General features: G+C 35.1%; 1 protein-coding gene across 2 annotated transcripts in view; it reads right to left on the minus strand.

Moving 5' to 3' along the window:
- The window catches only part of FOXN2 (forkhead box N2), a 97,149-nt gene that overhangs the window by 45,241 nt on the left and 27,259 nt on the right, over positions 1-24,649 (minus strand). For both annotated transcript variants that reach the window (XR_005784218.1, XM_040453805.1), the window contains exons 2-3: positions 13,690-14,240; positions 2,174-2,298 (exon numbers count right to left, since the gene is read on the minus strand). Coding sequence is in view for 1 of the 2 variants with exons in the window: in XM_040453805.1 (XP_040309739.1) it covers positions 2,174-2,298; positions 13,690-14,226 (662 nt within the window). In the remaining variant the exon portion in view is untranslated. The remainder of the gene's footprint in view (positions 1-2,173; positions 2,299-13,689; positions 14,241-24,649) is intronic.

Here is a 24,649-nt window from a genome sequence, read left to right on the forward strand (position 1 = left end):
AGGAATAATTAAACCTCCCACACAGGGTTGCTGTGATGATTAAATAATAATAATGCATTTAAAATGCCTGTAACAATAGATAATACATAATAGTTACTATTTGGTTTTGTATTGGATGCTTAAGTTTGATGATATTAATATAGGTGTTACCACAGAAATGAAAGCATTTATCAAAACAAATGTGTAAATAGAACTGTATGGTTCCTGATTTTATTAATAAATATCAATATCAAACTAATCTTGCTATATTCATAAAAACACCAGCAGTTTGGGCTTTTTTAATTCCAAAAATTAAAGCATTTTGGGGACACACTATTCCTGTTCTTTGGAATTTGTGATAGCATAAAAAAAATCTGTTTTGCTGGGGTGCCTGGGTGGCTCACTTGGTTAAGTGTCCAACTCCTGATTTTGGCTCAGGTCAAGATCTCACTGTTATGAGTTTGAGCCCTACATTAGACTCTGTATGTAGCCTGCTTCTCTCTCTCTCTCTCTTCCTCCCTCTCTCAAAAAAAATACCTGTTTTGCTAAATAAATTATAAGTCTATTTTCTACTCACAGTTTCACATACACTTTATTTCATTGTCTTCCTCAACTCACCAATTATGACATGAAAGGGCTACACAAAGGCGTATCAGATGGAACCATCATTTTGCCAACAATGAAAAAGAAAATGTTTCTAAAAATATTAAGATAATGTTTTAAAGTAAAAAATTAGAATCTTTATGGTGTCATTTATGTGTTTTTAAACCACAAATCATTTTTATTTAACATCTAAACATATGATAAAGCTAAAAAGTACAAACATGAAAATGCAACATATCAAAGGCACAGTAAAGTGCATATTTAATGGTAGAGTGTCAATTCTCTCATTTAATCTTTAATTTAAAAAAAAGCAGAGCTAAATAACACACACAAATGACCAAAAGCAGAACTTACCATTAGTTTCCAAATTAATTTTTTTAACTAGTATACCTCATAAGCACCAACATTAACTAATAAAGAGAAGATACTAAGTCCCAAATAAGCACCAACATTAACTAATAAAGAAGATACCAAGTTCCAAACAAGGCTATAAACTCTGATGACTTCTTTTCTAGGTTTCATTTCATACAGACAAACTACTCAATAATTCTTGTGACAATAATGCTTCTAATCTACTAGTATAGTAAATAAACTTAAAATCTCAATGAGTATATAAATATATTACTGATTGCAACTTTAGCCTTACTAATTTTTTTACTGTATTTTGGGTACAACAAGGTCTCTAAGTTAATTAATAATAGTTCAAGAAATTAAACATTGCATTAAATACTGATTAATTGTAGCTTTCTCCCTCCTTTTGTGTATGTTTGAAATTTTCCATTTAGTCTTTTATTAAAAAGCCTCTAAAATTTTCCAAAAAAGAAATTAACCATTGTTAGGCTACCCTCAAAAGTAACTCAACGAAGTCTGGTATTTTCAATTCAAATGAATGTACATAATAGAATTAAAAAAAACAGATTCTTTAGGAAAAGGAAACAAAACCAGATTTGAGGTACCATTTTCAGCTTTGACTTAAATGGGAAAGCTATAAGATCAATAGGAGTCACTGAGTTTGAAAACAAAACCCAAGGAAATACATTACAATTATATTCACCAGCAAAAACGAAATGAATAAAAAAACTCAAAGCACTATTCGGCTTGTCAGACATTTTAAAATTTGAGACTCTGAACATAATTTTCAAAATAGTAAATGTGGTGTCAAAGAAAACCAAACTTAAAATAGAAAAGAAATATAAATATACATATAAAACTGTTACAGTGACAAACCATTAATCACCTTACTTTAGAAAGTTTATATATACTTTTAATTTGTCTTTAGTATGCATTTGTATTGCAGACAATTAAAATAATTTAAACCTTTTGTACCTAGAATCATATTATAACTTTCTTTACATACCCAGTAGGGTGTATTTTCCAGAATTTATGTTCTTACCTATCAAATATCCTATTTCCTAATAACAAAAAGTTAGATATAAGTGAAAATGCCTTAGGCTAATGTCTTACCCCATATATTGGTCTCCATACAATAAAAAAAACCACACAGAAAACCTTACAACTTTGTTAAGTTTTTGTATCTCACACAATGAAATCTTATAAATCACCATTGACACTTTTATGGAAGATCCTGTACCTTTGTGGAGATGCAGGAGGGGTGTAGAATGTTAATGCTGAGGAAAAAGGTTGCTTCTTCAGTGCCTGCATAAGGTTGGGTTTATATTCTGGATCAACACACCATAAGGAACCTTTCCCATTAACCTAAAATAAAATACACAAGAATTATTTACCTGGAATCTTTAAGACCTACACAATCAGTGCCTGGATGTTTTTACTAAATGTGTGGGGCAAAAAACCCTACAGTACCTTTTGAGTAGAATGTAAAGGTTGAAATAAGCTTGCTATAAATGCATTGTGTGATTAAAAGCCCTAGAGGCAGATCTCCAGCTCTGCCATTTACCTGCTACGTGACCTTAGGAAAGTTAACCAACTCCTATCTCTCCAAGACACTCTCCATTCCTTCATTTGGAAGGTAGGGATGATAACACGACCTACTTTATAGGACTGTTATGGATTAAATTATGCATAAGGGGCAGTACACAGTGCCTGGCACAGAGAGCCACAGGACATGCCAATCACTTCATTGCCTGTGAGAATGGTACAACCCCAAGAAGTACAGTGAAGAGCACGAAGGACTATACAATGTGGTCCTCCACATGCTAAGTTGTAACAAATGGAAGCCATTATAGGAAAAACAGAAAGAAAAGGAAAAATTAAGCTTTCTATGCAGCATCATTTCCCCAAAAGTAATAAGCAGTATATTAAATGATACATCAAAAAATAATTCTCATTTTTAATGGTATTAACAGTAATATTTAAGTTAGCATTTAAAGTAAAATTTAGGGGCGCCTGGGTGGCTCAGTCGGTTAAGCATCTGACTTCAGCTCAGGTCATGAGCTCATGAGTTTGAGTGAGTTTGAGCCCCATGTCAGGCTCTGTGCTGGCAGCTCAGAGCCTGGAGCCTGGATTCTGTGTCTCCCTCCCTCTCTCTGCCCCTCCCTTGCTCGCACTCTGTCTTTTTCTCTTTCTCAAAAATAAACATAAAAAAATAAAGTTAAATTTAAAATGCAAATGATTTAATGAAAAGCACAGTAGAAGCCTCAGGGTGGCAAATCAACAACTGAGTATGGAAAAGACTCCTATAAAAGATAATGAAGAGGAAGGAAGCATTATTAGCCCTTAGAGGATTTAAGTTACAACATTTGAGGGACTTTTAGATAATATGGCAATGAACATATGAACCCAGATGCCACTGAAATAATCAACAGAATCTAAAAATTATGTAATTTGTATGATTACTAGAAACTGAAGAAACCATAAACAAAAGTGCCTGTTAACTTTCAAACGGGAGCTGCCTGAAGGAAGGGCTTGAGTGATCCACAGTTGGCCCCATGTGAAGGACCAGCTTAGAGGAAGGTAGGTGGACCTGATACCTGAAAAACCTCACTAATATTATCTAACATACAGAGAAAAGGCTAGGCTATGGGATAATTCCTTCAAATAGGTTTGAAAAATACTACACATTTTACTTCTCTCCTTCTTAGAAGGTCACACTACATATTAGCAGGTTAAGCGATCTAAATATTTCTGTCATTAAGCCAGTTTTATATGGTTTCCTAAAATTATCCAACACAGAACTTCCTTCTCTCAGGTAATATTTGAGGAAGCTTGTGTTCTGTGGAACACCTATGAGAAAAATTGATGTAATTAGTGAATCTTTATAGACTACACTTTCAAAATATTAATGGAAAAAACTATAAACATTGATTAGGCCATTAAGAATAATAAATTTCCTTTTAAAGATCACAATTTTAGGAGCACCTGGGTGGCTAAGTGAGTTAAGTGTCTGATTCTTGATTTGGGCTCAGGTTATGATCTCATGTTTTGTGAGATGGAGCCCTGCATTGGGCTCTGTGCTGATGGCATGGAGCCTGCTTGGGATTCTTTCTCCCTCTCTCTGTCCCTCCCCTGCCCATGTGCACTCTTTGTCTCAAAATAAATTGAAATATCTGAAACCAGCTTTTATCATATCTGGGGAGAGGGGTATTATTATAATGTTATATAATATAAATAATGAAAATAAAATTGATAAATTGATAACTAAAAATTAGGAAAATAAGGGAACTGACAAATCAACAGAGTATTCTAAAAAACCATCAAAATATTATACATCCTAGTTGAGGTAGTCAAAGGAAATAAATGAAGGACTTTAGGAGCCGTGAGATCACCTGCTAACTCTTCCTTCAGGATAAATCTTTACTACTTCCTTTTTTTTTTTAATTTTTTTCTTTTTTTTTTTTTTTTTTGAGACAGAGAGAGAGAGAGAGAGAGAGAGAGAGAGAGAGAGAGAGACACAAAGCACAAGCGGAAGAGAGGCAGGAAGAGAGGGAGACACAATAAGAAGCAGGCTCTGTGCTATCAGCAGAGAGCCCGACACAGGGCTCAAACCCACAAACTGTTGAGATCACGACCTGAGCCAAAGTTGGACACCCAACCAACTGAGCCATCGGCGCCCCTATCCTTTCCTATTTCCTTAGCTGAACATCCCTAACTGCACATCCTGAACAGTAGCTAGATGATAAATATATCCATACACATGTACCACATCCACACATAGCCTTTACACAAAACTCCACAGCCATGCAAGAAGAAGATCCAAATTCAATCTCATCCCACTTCCCCAGAGCTAAACACTACTTGTACAGTGGTTAAGAGTGTAAGCCTTGGAACCATTTTGCCTCCTTTGGAATCCTGGTTTTGTCACTTAAGAGCTGTGTAATCTTCAGAAAAATGTCTATGTTCAAAATATAACTATATAAAACATAGTACCTATTTCAAGAATTACTGTATTGTAAGAGTTAATTCACATAAAGTGCTTAGAACACTGTCAGACAATAAGTACTCATTAAACATTGGCTACTGCTATTGATATATGTTCATTTTCTTTGTAGTATTTAAAATTTTTTTTAAATGTTTATTATTTTTGAGAGAGAGACAGGGCGTGAGTAGGGGAGGGGCAGAGAGAGAGGGAGACACAGAATCCAAAGCAGACTCCAGGCTCTGAGCTGTCAGCACAGAGCGTAGCGCAGGGCTTGAACTCACGGACTGCAAGATCATGACCTGAGGGTGGTTGGATGCTTAACCAACAGAGCCACCCAGACACCACTCTCTTTGTAGTTTTAAAAACTGTTCCTGTTTCCTCTAGTCTAATAGCATGCAAGTTTGTTTTTCTGTTTCTATTCCAGTAGGTATTGGCATTAAATTTTAATAAATATTTTTGAGGATTTTTTTCTCTACAAGTGTTGAAAATCAACCATAAGGTATATAATCTTCTCTTCTCCCACCATGTGGCGTTCAAAACTTCCTTAGAACTCATAAGATTAGTGAGTTTCAAACTGTTAAATTTTTTTTCATATTATACCTTTCTATTTCAAAAGCCCTTTGTTAAAATTTGAATTACACTTCATAATTAAATTAACAATTACTTGGACAACAATAAAATTTATGCGTGTTCTAGTCCCCTGTCTCCTTTTTGTTTATACAAAATCCTATATGATAGAAGCTGTTATGATTGCTGAAGATTTTACATGATGAATTCCAGAGTGTTTCCATGTCCCAAATTCTTTGTCAAGATAATATTCTATTACTGAGGCTCTTTTATCTTCTGAACATCATGTCATAATTATTAGAGTAGAATGGCATAATATAAGAACACTGTTCCACAGGTATAAATAGTAAGGTCTTAATCATTGCTTATTGATTGGCAATGTGATATTGGACAAAACATTTAATCTCCAAGAGTCAGTCGTCTTACTCATATTTTATTCATAAAATAAAAAACCAGGCCACTTTACTGAGTTGTGAGGAGATTCGAATAAGGTAATTTATATGTGACACAGAGCTGGAAAATAAGTGAATACTTATTTCTAGGGGTTATTCTGAAATTGGCATAAAGAGTTTATATGGTTTAGTAACAGTATATTCCTCTAAGAGGGAGTTAAAAAAATCAACAAGAACAAAAATCAATTAGTTCTGAGTAAGACAGTAAAGGTAGTAAAGAACAAGGAATAAACTAAATTTAGAAGGGAAAATAGTTCTTGTCTTAGAAAAACTATAAGTGTTAGGCAGTTTTTAACATCCTAGCAACCTAGATGTATAGGAAAAGAAAAACCATGGGTGTCATACCATACTGTAATAGAGAAAGAAACATACCATACTATTAGATGAAACTTTTCCTGGTCATCAGCAGCAAAATACCACATGGACTATACATTAAGTATTTGAACTCTTGATTTGTTTTTCAAAGGAAGTCAAATTTTATATATGCATTTTTGGATTAAGTGACGGAATTTCTTAAATTAAATATATTTTCAGTCACTTGGCCCAAATTATAAATATGTTTCAATGATAGGGAAATAAAACTTTAAAACATTAGCACCCACAACATCCTTTGCCCCAACCCACTTCAGTTTCATATAGAAAAGATATGTCTGGATTATTTTTCATATATTGACTAAGACAATTATGTTAAGAATGTTAGTCATGTTCTATCTTGGTATTCCTGAGATTACACTCTTAGAAACTGTTTTGTTCAATAATCTACTTTTCAAATTCAATCGTGAGAATTACAAAATGTTTTGAACATAGCAGAATTGCTATTTCCTTGAAATAGTAAATTAGAAGAACTGGTACTGAAAACCTGCAGTTCAGGGCAGTTAAGTATCTTGAGTAAGGTCTCCAAATAACAGTCTGGTTTATGTTACCATGGCAGCATTTCCTTTCACTGGGTCTGTTCACAAACTATCAGTAACAAGAGATAAAACTATGTATTTGCTAACATTATGTTTTAAGATCTTCAGGAAAGAAAAATTTATTTTAAACTCTTACTTAAAAACCTTGCCCTTTTATTACTGTGCTTAGAAGACAGAACACAAATAATAAAGAGTTTCAGATGTTAAGTATTATTTTAAACTAAATTTGCCTATAACAAAATAAATCTTCTGTGCAATGGAAACAGGAAATGTGCATTCTCTCATTTACTATTTTGCATTGTGGAACTCTAAGGCGTCTGGACTTACTTGTTAAAGAACCACTGAAGGTGCTGAAGACATAAGGAAAATACTAAGAAATGAACTTCAAAAAGATCTAAATGTTAGTTGTAACGAAGAGTTTGGGAGAAAAGGCAATGTTCACTATTTCTGAAATGTTTTTATGTACTTGCCCTGTGCATTTTAATAGACTCCCCTCAACTACCTTTTCTGTGGTAAAAAAAAAAAAAAAAAGAATTAAAAAGAATTAACTAATTAAAAAGGGCATTCATAACTCTTGTTTATAGCTTCTAGTATGAACTTTTACAGTGGTTGGCATGACTTCTTTCCTGGAATTCAGCTATTGAAGGGAGTTATCACTATGCAAATCTACAGACTAAAATTGTACTAAACCAGACAAAATTTCTAACTTCATGTTTCCCAGCTAAAATTCCAGTTACAGTATTTTAGTTTGGCTTTATAAAAATTTAGGAAAGTAGATATAAGACCTAGATATTTAAATATTTAAAACATGAAACCTAAACCCAAGCAAAAAAAAATGTATCACGTTTAACTTTTATAAATACTGAAGCAGATAAATACCAAGCCAAGATTTTTAGACCTCTCTATTGAGAGCAGTAACTATGGTATGGATGTCAGTGAAGGAAAGCTAATCAGCAGCTATCCAGCTGGTTGAGTATCATTTCCACTTTGTAGTTTGACCCAGACCTTGCCATCTTGCCTTTTTTCTGAGATTATCATCTATAGATAAGAGATATTCATCAGAAAAGTGCTGTCAAGGTCGCCAAATTCAATTCCAACATTTACTGGAAGTAAGTATAATTTACTTGCCTTCTGCATATTACAAGAGAAACACAGTCATTTTGAAACACTAATTCAAGAAGTATTTCATACATTAAAAAAAAAAAAATCCACAAGCATTCCCAATCCTACTTGAATGTATCACACTTTCTGTCCAAATTTCAGACATTTAAGCAGGCTACTGATTTTTGAGAAGACCATCACCTGCCTTTCTCTCCTCTCACCCTGACCTCAGTTGTGACAGCTTGCTAATTTTTGTCCCAATATATTACAATTTCTCTATTTATCCTCATATTCTTTATTATCTCATAAGATAATTTATTTCTCTTTGTCACACTCTCCTTGTACTCTGTAATACTCTTCTTTCTTTCTTTCTCTGAGCACTCAAAAATGTTCAGGCTAATTATGTAAATAACACACACATTTACAAATTATGGTCAAGAACAAGTCCCTTTTGATCACTACCACAAATCAAACCACACTGGACATATTATTTTGCAACTTTTATTACAAACAATACCATAGTGAATATCATATACTCCTTGCATGCAAGTATGAATGTTACTCTAGGGAAGAAATCAGAATCTAATCCACTACATCAAAATATATGCACATTTCTAATTTTAATAATTGTAGTCAACTTGACCACAAAAATGGTCATACTCATTTATACTCATATCAGTAGTGTGAAAATATTATTGTTTCCCCTATCCTTATCTAATTTGATATTACCAAACGTTTAAAATTTTTGCATTCTAATGGGTATAAATTACTTTTGGGGTTATTTTAGTTTGTATGTCCCTGACAACTTGTGAGGATGAATATCTTTGCCTGCTTATTGACCATTTATATTTCCTCCTCTGTTAATTGCCTGTTCATATTCTTGTCCATTTTCCTATTAGTTTTTTTTTTCTTATTGAATTAGATGAGTTGGTTACACACAGTGGTGTGCTGTTCACTGTAAACATCTCCCATCAACATCACATTTAATGACATAATACTGGTAACTTGAAACTGGCCATGATGGAAATATTTATACCATGAAAATTTAGAGAACCTACATCCCCACCTACTCAATCCTTCAACATTTACCAGCACGCCATATTTTGAATCCTAATCTGTTGGCTGCTACTTGTCTCAATCACATCTTAGCAATCATTTTCAAGTTTTTGCAACATTCGATATTGTTGCTCATTCACACTTAAACTTAACCTCTTTAGATTCCATTACAACACACTTTTCCTAGATTTTTCTATTGAAAATCATTGCTGCTGATGACTTCAAAACTTAGAGCTTCAATCCCACATTACCACTATTCCTGTACCATACTTCTAAGTACCAAGTAGACATTTCCCCTTTTATGTCCCACCATAAGTATAAACACAGTAGGTCTAAAACTAGTAAATAATTAAGTGATACAATTCAAAATAAAATCTAACAATGCACGTTGGAACGAACATATCCAACATTTCTAAAACTTTTAGTCATCTGAAAGGAAAGTTTGACTGAGAACTGGGGGAATTTGCCTCCAAGATGGCTCACTCACATGGCTGTTGGCAAGAGGCTGCTTAAATGTTATGATATGGCAGCTGGATTCCCCCACAGCTTGTTATCCAAGAGTACAAGATGGAAGCCATAGTGGCATTTATGACCTAGCCTCAAAAGGCATGCTCCAGCATTTCCACAATATCCTCTTAGTTACACAACTCAGCCCTATTCATTATTGGCAGGAACTCTACCAGGGCATGAATACTGGAAGGTAGGGCTCATTTGGGGTTCTCTATGACAGAGATTGATCCTTTGAAATTACTGAAGCTTCCTCAATGGCCTAACACATAGTTGGTCTTCATAAATATTCCATATGTAGATGTGTTAGATAGCAACATGTTACAAAAGATAACTAATACAACCTCCTTTAAGTTAGCTGTAAGATGATGATGTGTCCTGATGTCTTGCTACTCATGGACTAATGGCACCAGGATCAACGGGGAACTAAGGGTACAAGACAAGTGAAAGAACTGAACTCTAAAGTATGACAAAGTCCTATGAGGAGATATTGAACATATGCAATGTTTTATCTTTGGGAGAGCACAAATAAAGTGGTGGTCATAAAATAAGGTTAAAAAATAAAACTACTCAAATTTTAACAAATTCTTTTTTTAAAAAAAAAATTTATTTTGAGAAAGAGAGAAAGAGACAGTGTGAGAGAGCAGGGGAGGGGAAGAGAGAGAGAGAGAGAGAGAGAGACAGACAGACAGACACCCAAGCAGGTTCTGTATGTACAGCATGGAGCCTGTTGCAGGGCTTGATCTAATGAACTGTGATATCATGACCCGAGATGGATGCTTAACCAACTGAGCCATTCAGGCACCCCGATTTTAACAAATTCTTTTTGACAAGAGTTGGACGCTTAACCAACTGAGCCATTCAGGCACCCTGATTTTAACAAATTCTTAAAAGCCAAGAATGAGCTAGCAAGATAACTGAGCATCCTGGGATATCTACTCGCCAGAATTTTTCTATGAGTCTCCATCCAGTGCTCCAGAGGAAGACTGGAAGCAGTGAGAAATACCCTTGGAGATGATGATGGGATGTGCAGAACATACTAAGGTTTAAGCCTGGAGCAAGAATATCAGGCAAAGCTCATCCATGTTCCAGGCCCTAAATGAGCACAAGATGAGATGAGGTGTCACTGTGGGACAGGCACAAAAACTGGACAAAACTCCACTATGAAGCCAAAGCTGCCTGCCACTAAGAGAGAGGCAAAACACCCTTTTCATCCCAGTCCCAGACAAAGGATGACTGCTGCTGGGAGAGAAATACAAAACTCAGCTATCCTCACACTTTACTGACACTAGGCAATGGCCATGTGTCATTAGGTAATGGGCAGGAAATCTGCTCATGCCCAGATGATACAAAGCAGAGATATACTTCCACTGAGAAAGGAAATGGTCACTCACTTATACCCAGGACCGTCCACTGATAGTAGGCAGAGTTTATTTACCATGATAGGAATGAGCAGGAAATTAGCCTGAGCTCTGAACAGTGCTATCCAATAGGACTTTCTACAGTGACAGAAATATCATATATCTGTACTGTCCAATATGCCAACCACTAGCCACATGTAGATAACTGGCTACTGATAAAGTGCGGCCCTAGACTCTTCTCTGAGTAGATGGGAGAGACTGTCTGCTCCCAGGGGAGGCAAGCAAAGTCCTACTTGTGAGACAGGCATAAGAGCCTGCTTAATACTAAAACTAGAACAGAAGAATCAAGAAACTCATGTTCCCACCCCAAGAGCCTCATACCAAGTAACAAGCAATTGTTATGGGAGGGAAAAGAGCAGAGACAGAAATAACTAACTCTCCTCCTGCCCCCAAACGTATCACAAGCTGAAAGATGAAGGTAGAGCAAAAATGCTAAGGGACATCATCTAACACTCCAGGACTTTCACTAAGCACAAAGTATTAGCAGTCCATTTCTACATGAATTTGAAGACTGCGGTATTCTAAAGGTAATTATGACAACCACAAAACCCAAACCCAGCCCAATTATTTACAAAGACTGACCAACACCTGTTTCACACTAACAGACAAAAGTAGAGGCATGTCTATTTCTGAATAGAAAGATTATTTGCCTCAGTTTCTACCATTCTTTTATAAATAATGTTTGACATTTAATCCAAAATTAGGAAACACACACAGAAACAGGAGATAAAACACTCAACAAAACCAAACACAGAGATGGATGAGATAATGAAGTTATCAGACACCATGTCTATAATTAATATTTTATGGATCTAGTGGGAAATTTTAGCAGAAAGATGGAGACTAATTTTATTGTTATTTTTTAAATGCTTATTTATTTTTCAGATAGCACAAGCAGCATAGGGGCAGAGAGAGAGAGAGAGAGAGAGAGAGAGAGAGAGAGAGAGAGAATCCCAAGCAGGCTCCATAGTATCAGTGCACAGTCCAACATAGAGCTCGAACTCATGAACTTTGAGATCACGACCTGAGCTAAAATCAAGTTGGCTGCTTAACTGACTGAGCCACCCAGGTGCTCCAAGATGGAGACTACTTTTAAAAAGGCAAATAGAAGGGGGCACCTGGGTGGCTCAGTCAGTTGGGCATCGGACTTTGGTTCAGGTCATGATCTCACAGTTCATGAGTTCAAGCCCTGCATTGGGCTCTGTGCCAACTGCTCAGAGCCTGGAGACTGCTTTGGATTCTGCATCTCCCTTTTTCTCCACCCCTCCCCCACTCGTGCTGTCTCTTCCTCTCTCTAAAAAAAAAAAAAAAAAAAATTAAAAAAATTAAAAATAAAAAAATAATAAGGCAAATAGAAATGCTAGAAATGAAAAATATGCACAAGTCCTTTATCAGGCTTATCGACAGAATGAACACAACAGAGGGAAGACAGAATCTACAGAAAGATAAAAATTATCCAAACTGAAACAAAGAGAGAAGAGTAGGAACTGGGGCAAAGTAACCAAGAGGTAAGAAAGAGCAAATGGTCTAATATATTTTTACTTGGAAGCCCAGAAGTGGGAAGTGAGCCACAAGAAATATTTATATATAATGAACAAAACTTTCATAAATTTAATAAATGACAGATCTGATAACGACAATATCCAATAACAAATCACAGATCCAAGAACCTTTGAAAAACCAAAGGCAGGATACAAAAAAAACCAAACAAAACAAAAACCACACCTAGGTGCATCATAGTCAAACAGTGATATAAAGAAAAAAGTCCTTGTGGGAGGGGAGATGGACTAAATGGGTAAGGGGTATTAAGGAATTTACTACTGAAATCATTGTTGCACCATGTGCTAACTAACTTGGATGTAAATTATAAAAAAAAAAAAAAAGAAAAGAAAAGAACTATTACAAAGGAACAAAGAATGGCAGCAGACTTCCCATCAGAAACTATATAAGCCAGAAGATAGGAGAGTAACATCTTTAGAGTACTTAAAGAAAACAAAAAAACAAACACACCTGTTAACCTAGAATACCCATCTTCCACAAAAAGATTTTTATAAATTCAATGCTATAAGAAATGTTAAATAAACTTCTCCAGGAAAAAAGAACTAATCCAGATAAGCATCAGGATTGGTCAACTTCTCTGTGAAAGGCCAGATATTAAGTGGTATAATGGTAATATGATTTGAAGGTAGACTGTGATAAATTAAAGACACATACTGATAAGTGTGTAACAACCCACCCCTAAAAAAAGAATAGCTGATAAGCCAATAGTAGAGATAAAACTGAATCATAAAAAAAATACTCAATCCTTAAAAAAAACAGGAAAAATGGGGGGGGGGGGAAGAACAGAGCAAATAGAAAACAAACAGCCTGATCGTAGATTTAAATCCAACCATATCAATTACATTAATGTAAATAGTCTACATTACAATTATAAGGCAGAGACTGCCGTATTGAATAAATTAAGAGTAATATACTGATACAGTTGACAGGAACAGTATAGAAACTAAGAATAGAAAATTAGAATATTAGAAAACTGATTTATGTACATATAGTAGACTGAAATTCTGTTAGATTTATATAAATATTTAAGAAATTTAAAAACATCTCAAATGAAAGCAAATGAATATAATTAAGCTCAAATGGAAGTAATCATGAGTTGACTATTTTTTGCCTTCCTTTAATTTCCCCATATTTTAAGGTCTCTATGTTAATTTTCCCCCACCTGCCCAAATACAGCAATGTTCATAAACACTGACCTTGCCATGGCTTCTTTCCACTTTCTGAAAACATTTATTCAGGGACAGATTATGTCGAACAGAATTCTTCCAGCCTGTTGGTGCAGTGGCAAAATATGGGAAGCGGTCCAAAATCCAGCTATAAATTTCTTTGACAGGCAAACATTTATTTGGAGAGTGTTCAATAGCCATGTAAATGAGAAGACTAAAGGAATATGGGGGCTTTGAAGTTGCTGATTTTTTTTCTGGGTTCGGATAGCAAGATGGTCCTAAGGATGGCACATCATCTCCCTCTATGTCATACAATGGACTAACAATTGGAAGACCCTCACTTCCGAAGCTGAAGTTTGTTAGAAGATTAGTACTTTCATGAAGCCAGTTCAAGTTTGTGAGTTCATCATCTGCTGACTCACTGTCCACTAGAGTGGCCTTAGGCCTGGCAGCATCAACAGCTTCAGGCAAGCTTCCCATTTTGTAAATCTGGCTTAATCCTGCAACCTTTTCAGCTCCTGGAGTTTCAGCTCTCTTTTCTGGAGTCATTCCAATTACTGGACCCATTTACTCTTACAGTTCTGCAATAAAGGAAACAATTGTCAATCAATATAATACTTAAGATTTTTAAGCTCATGGAAAAAGAAAATACATATTTAAATATCACCAAAATCAGAAATTTTTCAATTATACCACATAATATTTAAGCAAAATATTTGTGTAACAAAGACATTAAGGTTACAATACAAGGAACAGAGCTTATTTCATGGTATTAGAAATGACTGTAAATAAAATATAGTATTAAAACACCATATGTATGAGTGACATTAAGAAAATTAAATAATTGTGAATACTTACTAAAGTCCCTAGCCCACAGTTATAGCCTAATGGTAATGCTTATTATTAAAAATGAGCAGACTTTCTTTGAATTGTAAGACTTTATAATCTATGCATTTTAAGGATCTATGACCTATTGTAATAGTCATACATATGGCTCAATACAGAAAATAACCAAATTTAAAACATTGCTTAAATAATAATTCCAAATAAACCCTTTCCTCAAATATGAAATATTTATTATAAAGAGATAAACAGTTTCTAATATTTTTATAGTATATCATACTAAAAAGATAACATTTCTTATTCACTAAATTCATTATCACCAAAATTAAATTTACTATAAATTTATTATTTCTTCCGTACATTCTAACATTTTTAATTGAATTCTGTATCATCTCATCAAGTACTGACACCGAAAGGCTGACATTCTTGAAGTAAAATTTGAATTGTAACTATTTTCAAGGAGAAGAAAGAAAGGTATTTCTAAACTACCCTTTTTTATTTCTATTTTCTCAAATGTCTTTTGTTTTGCTTTTGGAACATACTTCAATACAAAAAACTTATGATGGGAGAATAACTGATCAAAGAGAAAAGTAATAGACCTAAGGTGCTATTTAATTCATTTTCAATGGTTCATAAAAGTACCCTACTTACGAATTCAGTGAAAAACCTTCCATGTCTTCCTAGTCTATCTACTTATGTTTATACAACTGAAATAAGAGAAGTATCTCCAGAGTTTTACTTTACTTAGAACAAAACTGGCAGGTTACGCTAAGAATTATGAAAAAGATTTTATATGTATAACACTCCTATCTGGATTCTGGTAGCTACTAATAGATGTAGTCTCAAAGCACTTAATTATCAACAGCATCAGCTAATATTTTGGGGGCCAGATGTTGTGCTAAACACCACAAACTATATCTCAATTAACCATCAATTAAACTCTCTATATAAAGTAGGCACAATTATTAACCCAATTTTATAAATGAGGAAAATGACTCAGAGGTTAAGCATCCTGTTTTAGCTTACCTGATCAGTAAATGGAAACAACAGAATTTAAACCCAGAAAGACTGAGTTCTGAACCAAAATCAACTACTACATTATCCTGGTATCAATGCATACACATCACCTGTGAATACCAATGACTCAATCCTATCCATCTTAAATCTCATTATTGTTCTCTCCATATCAAGTTCCTATCTTTCTTACTTACACCTGTATCTATAACTTGACATATTAAGACACTTTAAAAACAAAAAGATCAAACTGTAACAAATATGGTTTCTATTTCAATCAACTATGCAAACCACACATTCATAAACATACACACATCTGTGCATACATGCACACACTATATTTCAGATGACATTCTGTCCAATGTAGCTGACCAAATTATTCACTTTACCACCTAAGTTTCTCTACCCATAGAGAATTCCAAAAAGTGAATGAGAATTCAATGGCTGAAGAATGTCTTGCTTCCTTAAACAAACAAAAAAACTCTCAGCGCTCAACGTTCAAAGAAAAGAATGACTAATTTCCAATGTTCTAACTTTTACCTCTCACCTATATCTCCATTTATTTTCATTTACATATAGAAATCAGAGAGTAGCACGTATCAGTAGCTAACATTTACTGAGATTTTACTATACTACAGATACTATGCTATGGACTTTATAATCTCTACTTACTCTGCATGGCTATTCAGTTCTGTGTATGGCCCTTTCAGCCATGAATTCTGTAATATGTAATTTTTTTACTTTTGTATTCCTAATGAATCTTAACAAAATGTTCAGCATGAATAGGCATTCAAATTATAATTATTTCAAACTGAAATGAACATATAGTCAACATATATGTTTATTCTGTATTTGCCTTTAAGACTTATTTTATTTTAGGAAGAACAAATATTGTTAAAATGTTAATACTACCCAAAGCAATCTACTTATTCAATGCAATACATATCAAAATAACACCAGCATTCTTCACAGAATGAGCAAACAATCCTAAAATTTGTATGGAACCAGAAAAGACCCTGAATAGCCAAAGCAATCTTGAAAAAGAAAACCAAAACAGGAGGCATCACAATCCCGACTTCAAGTTGTATTACAAAGCTGTAATCATCCAGACAGTATGGTACTGACACAAAAACAGATATTCAGATCAACAGAACAGAATAGAGAACCCAGAAATGGACCCACAAACGTATGGCCAACTAATCTTTGACAAAGCACGAAAGAACATCCAATGGAATAAAGACAGTCTCTTCGGCAAGTGGTGCTGGGAAAACCGGACAGCAACATGCAGAAAAATGAACCTGGACCACTCTCTTACACCATACACAAAAATAAACTCAAAATGGATGAAAGACCTAAACATAAGACAGGAAGCCATCAAAATCCTAGAGGAGAAAGCAGGAAAAAACCTCTTTGACCTCAACCACAGCAACTTCTTACTCAACATGTCTCCAGAGGCAAGGGAAACAAAAGCAAAAATGAACTACTGGGACCTCATCAAAATAAAAAACTTCTGCACAGCGAAGGAAACAATCAGCAAAACTAAAAGGCAATCGACAGAATGGGAGAAGATATTTGCAAATGACATATCAGATATAGGGTTAATATCCAAAATCTATAAAGAACTTATCAAACTCAACACCCAAAAAGCAAATAATCCAGTGAAGAAACGGGCAAAAGACATGAATAGACACTTCTCCAAAGAAGACATCCAGATGGCCAACCGACACATGAAAATATGCCCAACATCACTCACCATCAGGGAAATACAAATCAAAACCACAATGAGCTACCACCTCACACCTGTCAGAATGGCTAACATTAACAACTCAGGCAACAACAGATGTTGGCGAGGATGTGGAGAAAGAGGATCCCTTTTGCACTGCTGGTGGGAATGCAAACTGGTGCAGCCACTCCGGAAAACACTATAGAGGTTCCTCAAAAAATTAAAAATAGAACTACCCTATGACTCAGCAATTGCACTACTGGATATTTATCCAAGGGATACAGGTATGCTGTTTTTAAGGGACACATGCACCCCAATGTTTATAGAAGCACTATCGACAATAGCCAAAGTATGGAAAGAGCCCAAATGTCCATCAATAGATGAATGGGTAAAGAAGATGTGGCATATATATACAATGGAGTATTACTCGGCAATCAAAAAGAATGAAATCTTACCATTTGCAACTACGTGGATGGAACTAGAGGGTACTATGCTAAGTGAAATTAGTCAGAGAAAGACAAATATCATATGACTTCACTCATATGAGGACTTTAAGAGACAAAACAGATGAACAAAAGGGAAGGGAAGCAAAAATAACATAAAAATAGGGAGGGGGACAAAATATAAGAGACTCTTAAATATGGAGAACAAACAGAGGGTTACTGGAGGGGTTGTGGGAGAGGGGATGGGCTAAATGGGTAAGGGGCATTAAGGAATCTACTCCTGAGATCATTGTTGCACTATATGATAATTAACTTGAATGTAAATTTAAAAAATAAATTAAATTAAAAAAAAAAAGAATTATTTATTTTACAGGTGCCTGGGTGGCTCAGTTGGTTAAGCAAAAGACTTCAGCTCAGGTTATGATCTCACAGTTCGTGGGTTCTAGCCCCACATCAGGCTCTGTGCTCACAGCTCGGAGACTGGAGCCTGCTTCAGATTCTGTGTCTCCCTCTCTCTCTGCCCCTCCCCCGCTCACACTCTGTCTCTCAAAAATAAATGAATGTTAAAAAATTTTAAGAATTATTTTATTTTAGAAGAAATCCTTAATGCTAGAAAACATCGTAACTAGTAACAATCATAAAACTGAAATTCACTGTTACTATTAAGGAAATGGGAGTGAGGTAAGCCATTTGCCTAAGGTTCTAAAACTAGTAAACAGTAAAGCCAAAATCATAAACTGGGCTAAGTTCAATATTCAAGTTTTTTGTCTAGTAGAGTACACTCAATCTCTTAAGGAACTTACATTTTTAGCAGTACTACTTAAAACAAATACTGTTGACAGAATAAGATATATATTCCCCTCTGAAACTAATTCAAATGTTTGCAAATATATGTTATTCCTCTGAATTACAAGTTTAGAATAAAGTCTCATTACTTTAAGATGTAAAGCAATATTATGACAGCATATATGCCAAAGATTACACAAACTGTACAGCCAAGCAAAGTTAAAAAATCAAGTACTGACTGAAAGGTTGACATTCTCTTCATAACGTTTCAACGGTGACTGTATTTTCAAGGAGGGAAAAAGAGCTGTTTCTGAACTATCCTTTTAGAATACTTCAGGACATCATCCATTTAGAATACTAAGTCCTGGGGCGCCTGGGTGGCTCAGTCGGTTAAGCATCTGACTTTGGCTCAGGTCATGATCTTGCAGTTCATGAGTTTGAGCCCCGCATCGGGCTCTGTGCTGACAGCTCGGAGCCTGGAGCCTGCTTCAGATTCTGTGTCTCCCTCTCTCGGCCCCTTCCCCGCTCATACTCTGTCTCTCTCTGACTCTCAAAAATGAATAAAATCGTTAAAAAAAATTAAAAAAAAAAACAAAGAATACTAAGTCCACCACAAAAACAGACAAAGGATCTTTTCCCACAAGTCAAATAAAGATATAACTATAAATAGCAAACATATTAGAAAATACCAAACTTTGCCAATAAAGAAACACAAAGCAATTGATAACACATATGGTATGATAACGTATTTAGCACAATGGTTGGTATACAGTAAGCACAAACATTAGACATAAAAATAACAATATCAACTTTTGCCCAAATTGGCAATGGTTTAAAAAAATATTTAATACATGATTTTGGGCAAGGACCTAGTGCATTTTAGAATGCTAAATATTAGTGTGTACCAAGAATCATTTAAAATGTAATACTCTTTGACCCAGTAATTCATAGATTAATGGAACAGAATTGAGAACCCAGCAATAAACTCACAAATATATGGTCAATTAATCTAAGATAAAGGAGACAAGAACAACGAGGAAAAGACAGCCTCTTCGACAAATGGTGCTGGGAAAACTGGACAGCTACAAGCAAAAGAATGAAACTGGACCACTTTCTTAAAGCATTCACAAAAATAAACTCAAAATGGATTAAAAACGTAAATGTTAAGACCTGAAACCAGAAAACTAAAAGAAAAAGTCAGCAATCTCTTGGACAGCAACTACAGCAATATTTTTCTAGATCTGTCTCCTCAGGCAAGGGAAACAGAAGCAAAAACAAACAACTGGTACTGTACCAACCTAAAAAGCTTTTGCACACAAAGGAAACCATAAACAAGATGAAAAGGCAATCCACTGAAAGGAAGAAAATATTTGCAAATGATATATACATTAAGGGGTTAAATATCCAAAATCTATAAAGAACTCTTACAACTCAACACCAAAAAACCTCTAAATAATCCAATTAAAAATGGGCAGATGACCTGAACATTTTTCCAAAGACATACAGATGGACAACAGACACATGAAAAAATGCCCAACATCACTAACCAAAAGGAAAATGCAAATCAGAACCAGAATGAGAGGGGCACCTGGTGGCTCAGTCAGTTAAGCATCAGACTTCAGCTCAGGTCATGATCTCACAGTTTGTGAGTTCAAGCCCCACATCAGGCTCTCTGCTGTCAGGGCAGAGCCTGCTTTGGGTCCTCTGTCTCCCTCTCTGTCTGCCCCTCCCCGGCTTGTGCACTCTCTCTCAGAAATAAACATTAAAAAAAGAGAGAGAGAGAGAAAGAGAGAGAGAGAGAGAGAGAGAACCAGAATGAGGTATCACCTTATACCACCCAGAATGGCTAGTATCAGAAAGATAAGAAACAACAAGTATTGGTGAGGACATGGAGAAAAGGGAACAGGGAACTCTCATGAACTACTGATGAAATATATGAATATTTTCCACAGTGGAAAATAGTATGGATATTTCTCAAAAAATTAAAAATAGAAGTATCATACAATGGATAAATAAACAAATAAATAAATAAGATATGGTATATATATGCAATATTGCTCAGCCATAAAAAGGAATGAAATCTTGCCATTTGTGACAACATGAATGGACCTAGAGGATATTACGCTAAGTGAAATAAGCCAGACAAAGACAAATACCATGTGATTTTACTTACATGTGGAATCTAAAAAAACAAAACAAACAACATCAATAAAGAGAGAAGCAGACTCACAAATATGAAGAATTGGTAGTATTAAAGGGAAGAGTATGGGAGGGATGGGTAAAATGTGTAAAAGGGATGAAAAAATACAAACTTCCAATTATAAAATAAATAAGTCACAGAGATGAAAAGTACAGCACAGGGAATATAGTCAATAATATTGAAATCTACTTATTGTGATGAGCATTTTATAATGTATCACTTGAATCACCGTGTTGTATACCTGAAACTAGCTTAATATTATATGTTAACTATACTTCAATGAAAAAAAGTCATACTTTGACCCAATAATTCCACTTATGAGTCATTTCAGTGAAATAATCCCACATAGGAAAAAAAGATTCTCTCCCTCTCCTCCTCCTCTTACACACACACACACACACACACACACACACACACACGCGTACACACGTTCACTGAAGAACTATTAAAGACAATAGAAAAGTATAAACAACTTACACATTTTATTATAAAGAAATAGCTACACTGAAATACATCTACTCAATCTAATATTTCGTCATTAAAAACGATTTTCTTGAAGGCTATGAAGTAAAACAAAAAAACTTATTAAAAACATGAAAAAGTAAAAATACATAAAAAGCTAACTAACAGTGGTTTGTAGTAGTAACTCGGTAATTGTTTTCTTTTTTCCAGTTTTTTAAATGCGTTTATTACTTTTATATTAAAAATTAAAATATACTCAAAGGGGAAAAGGTTGGGCTAGATTATTTTTAGTTATAGTATTTCTACTTCACAAAGAATCAAATCACAAAAAGGTCACAGACATATCAAAGGCTTCAAGTCAAAAACAGAAGTTACCTCTTAAATTCAGTACAGCCTATTCTATTGCCAAGCTTTTCTGTAAAACAAATTAGCTCACTGGTAAATAGGGGAAAGATTTTAGTACAATGTGAAAATCACACTGGTTTGTAAGTGATCTTTTACAAGCCTATGATTTTGCAGTACTAAGAAATAACAGCTGAACCCAAAATAGGCTAACATAGTGGAAAGCTGCAAACTGCTGAGAATGCAGTATTGTACACAATTCTCATTCAACCCATGTTTTTCCTCCCAGCACAGTTTGGCCACATGCATTTTCTTGGAAGTGTTAACGAGCTCCTCTCTCCAAATTTTTATGCATTTTACCCTGGCCTCCATAACCCTGTAGCTTCCACCCTTCCTTGCATGCCTTTCCATCAGGCTATTTTCATCTTTTTTTTTTTTTAATCCTATTTTGTAGTGTTTATTTGTAGTAAGTTTAATATATCTTTAAAAATATCTAACATACTTATTAAGATTTATTTTTGTTAGTGTTATGATTATAAAACTTCACACTTTTAGGTGAATTGGCACAATATTTAGTGTTTTCACAAATTCATAGTATATAATATTACAACAGAAAGACCTATGTATTTCACACCCAAAATTTTTTTTAAAGCTTTTAGTTTTGTTTGGATAATTCTAGTTTTATGAGAAAGTGCTTCTTAAAATGAACTGAAACCATTCAGTAACAGGTCATTAATAATGAGCATGGAAGTTTGCTTTTTAAAGCAGAACAAGTAAAGAAATACAAGGAAATCTGGGCTAGTGATGTAACGATTCCTTTTATTAATAAAAATAATACCTCAACAAACCACACATAACTGTTACACATAATACATGTCACTCAAAAAAGCATTTAGGGGGGCATCTGGGTGGCTCAGTCGGTTAAGTGTCTGACTTCAGCTCAGGTCATGATCCCACGGATCATGGGTTTGAGCCCCACATCAGGCTCTGTGCTGACAGCTCAGAGCCTGCAGCCTGCTTCAGATTCTCTGTCTCCCTCTCTCTCTGCCCCTCCCCTGCTTGTGCTCTGTCTCTCTCTCTCTCTCAAAAATAAATAAACATTAAAAAAAGCAATTTAGGGCCAAGAGACCAAGATGTGGGGTTTGAAAAATGTACTCTAATTTCTCAGGACTGTAACTAGCATAACCCAAGTAATAAATACATCCACTAATAAACCAATTCCTAAAAGACACTGCTACAAAAAAAGTAGGTAAATGTACAAGACAATTTTGCAAATTACACATTTGTATTAAGACTCCAAATCTTCTACGTTTCAGGAAAAAATTGCGTATCTTTAGCGAAGAATTTAAAAGTGGAGTTCAAACAAGCCCATTATAATCACTCTGCAACCTCTGCCTAAAGGTTCACTGTGTAAGGCCATGGCAGGATCTCAAGAAGAGGGCTCAGGATTAAAAGGTATAATTTTTTCACATTGTACAGTTCATGCATTTCTCAAAGATAACTAATAAATATCTATATGTTTCCATGTTATGTTCAATATTACAGTGATATTCTACTCTGAAACAAGAAAAATAAAACTCCATATTGGAATTCTTGGATCATTTCCCAAAAGGTTAGAGGAGAGCACTTTTTTTTAGGTCAGTATTAACAATGGTCTGAGAGAAAAGGCTTGACAGAGCCTAGAGAAGGGAAATTAAGGTACAGAATTTTGAGTATTACCCTGGTATTAGGGGTGCTATACTGACAGCTCTTTTGCCCAAAATAACTAAGAAACCTCCTAAATACAAAATGTTAGTTATTATCATACAGCTTTTTTTGATATTTGTCCATGTTTTTAATTGACTGTATCACAGACTAGGCAAACAAAAACATTTTTTTTCATAGTTTTACCATGTTAGGATCCCTAAATATTATTTTAGCCCTCTATGTTCTTTAAACATCATGTAAAACTTAATTGTACTGAAACTTGTTCCCCCCACCACCACCAAATTCATTAACCTTATAGCAGCAGTAATTCATTTTTACAGATGACTGGTATTCTACTTTATGAATATACCAAAATTTATTATACTCTTGAGGACAATTATTTATGTTTGAGGCTATTACAAGTAGCATTGCTATGGATATCCTTGTTCACATCTCCTGGAATACAACTGCCAAGAACTTTTCTGGGGTACACAACTAAAAGCAGAATATATTGAGTAGAATTATTGGGTTACAGAATATTCTTCTCTTCAACTTTCACTGGTCACGACAAATTGCTACCAGCAAGATAGGTGTACTCTGCTCCATACACCCATTAAAAATTTTTTTTGCCAACCTGATGACTATGAAATTTCATCTCCTTGTGTTTTAATTTGCATTTCCCAGATTAATAATGGAAGCTGAATATGCAGGTATTCCTCGCTTTTCAAAATTCTTATTCCACCACTTTGATTCTACAAAAGACCTACATTAGTACCTGTCAAAGAGGACTTTCGCTTTTAGGAAAAGGCAAAAAGTGAAAACAGCATTCAGTGTTTGTTTTGAAGTGTGCATTAGAGAGATGGCCCACACCTCCAGCATGGAGAGTGGTACTGGCAAGCTGCTTCCCTAGGGGAAGGAACTATACTTAGCACCTGAGCATCAAGCTGCCATAGCTTTGAAATGTACCTGTAGGCTTCTGTGCTTTCTCTGGATTTATTTTGTGCATCCCTTGGCAATATGTGTCCTAAGGCATCAAAAAAGCCTACGAGAGGGGCGCCTGGGTGGCGCAGTCGGTTAAGCGTCCGACTTCAGCCAGGTCACGATCTCGCGGTCTGTGAGTTCGAGCCCCGCGTCAGGCTCTGGGCTGATGGCTCAGAGCCTGGAGCCTGTTTCCGATTCTGTGTCTCCCTCTCTCTCTCTGCCCCTCCCCCATTCATGCTCTGTCTCTCTCTGTCCCAAAAATAAATAAATGTTGAAAAAAAAATTAAAAAAAAAAAGCCTACAAGAGGTTATTTTTGGGGTTTAGGAATGTTCAAAATTTTTCCATATAAATTAATGGTAATTGCTTCTTCACTTTACACCATTTTGGCTTCCTTTCTTATAACTGTTGTACTTGGTAGCAAGAGAAACCTGTATGTAAGAAACTTCTACTAATTGTCTAACTCATTTATACTGTTTGTGCACTAATCCTTATGTGTGATGCTAATATCT

The sequence above is a fragment of the Herpailurus yagouaroundi genome, unplaced genomic scaffold (genome assembly GCF_014898765.1).
Source record: "Herpailurus yagouaroundi ecotype Mexico unplaced genomic scaffold, PumYag 210, whole genome shotgun sequence".
Lineage (NCBI taxonomy): Eukaryota > Metazoa > Chordata > Mammalia > Carnivora > Felidae > Herpailurus > Herpailurus yagouaroundi.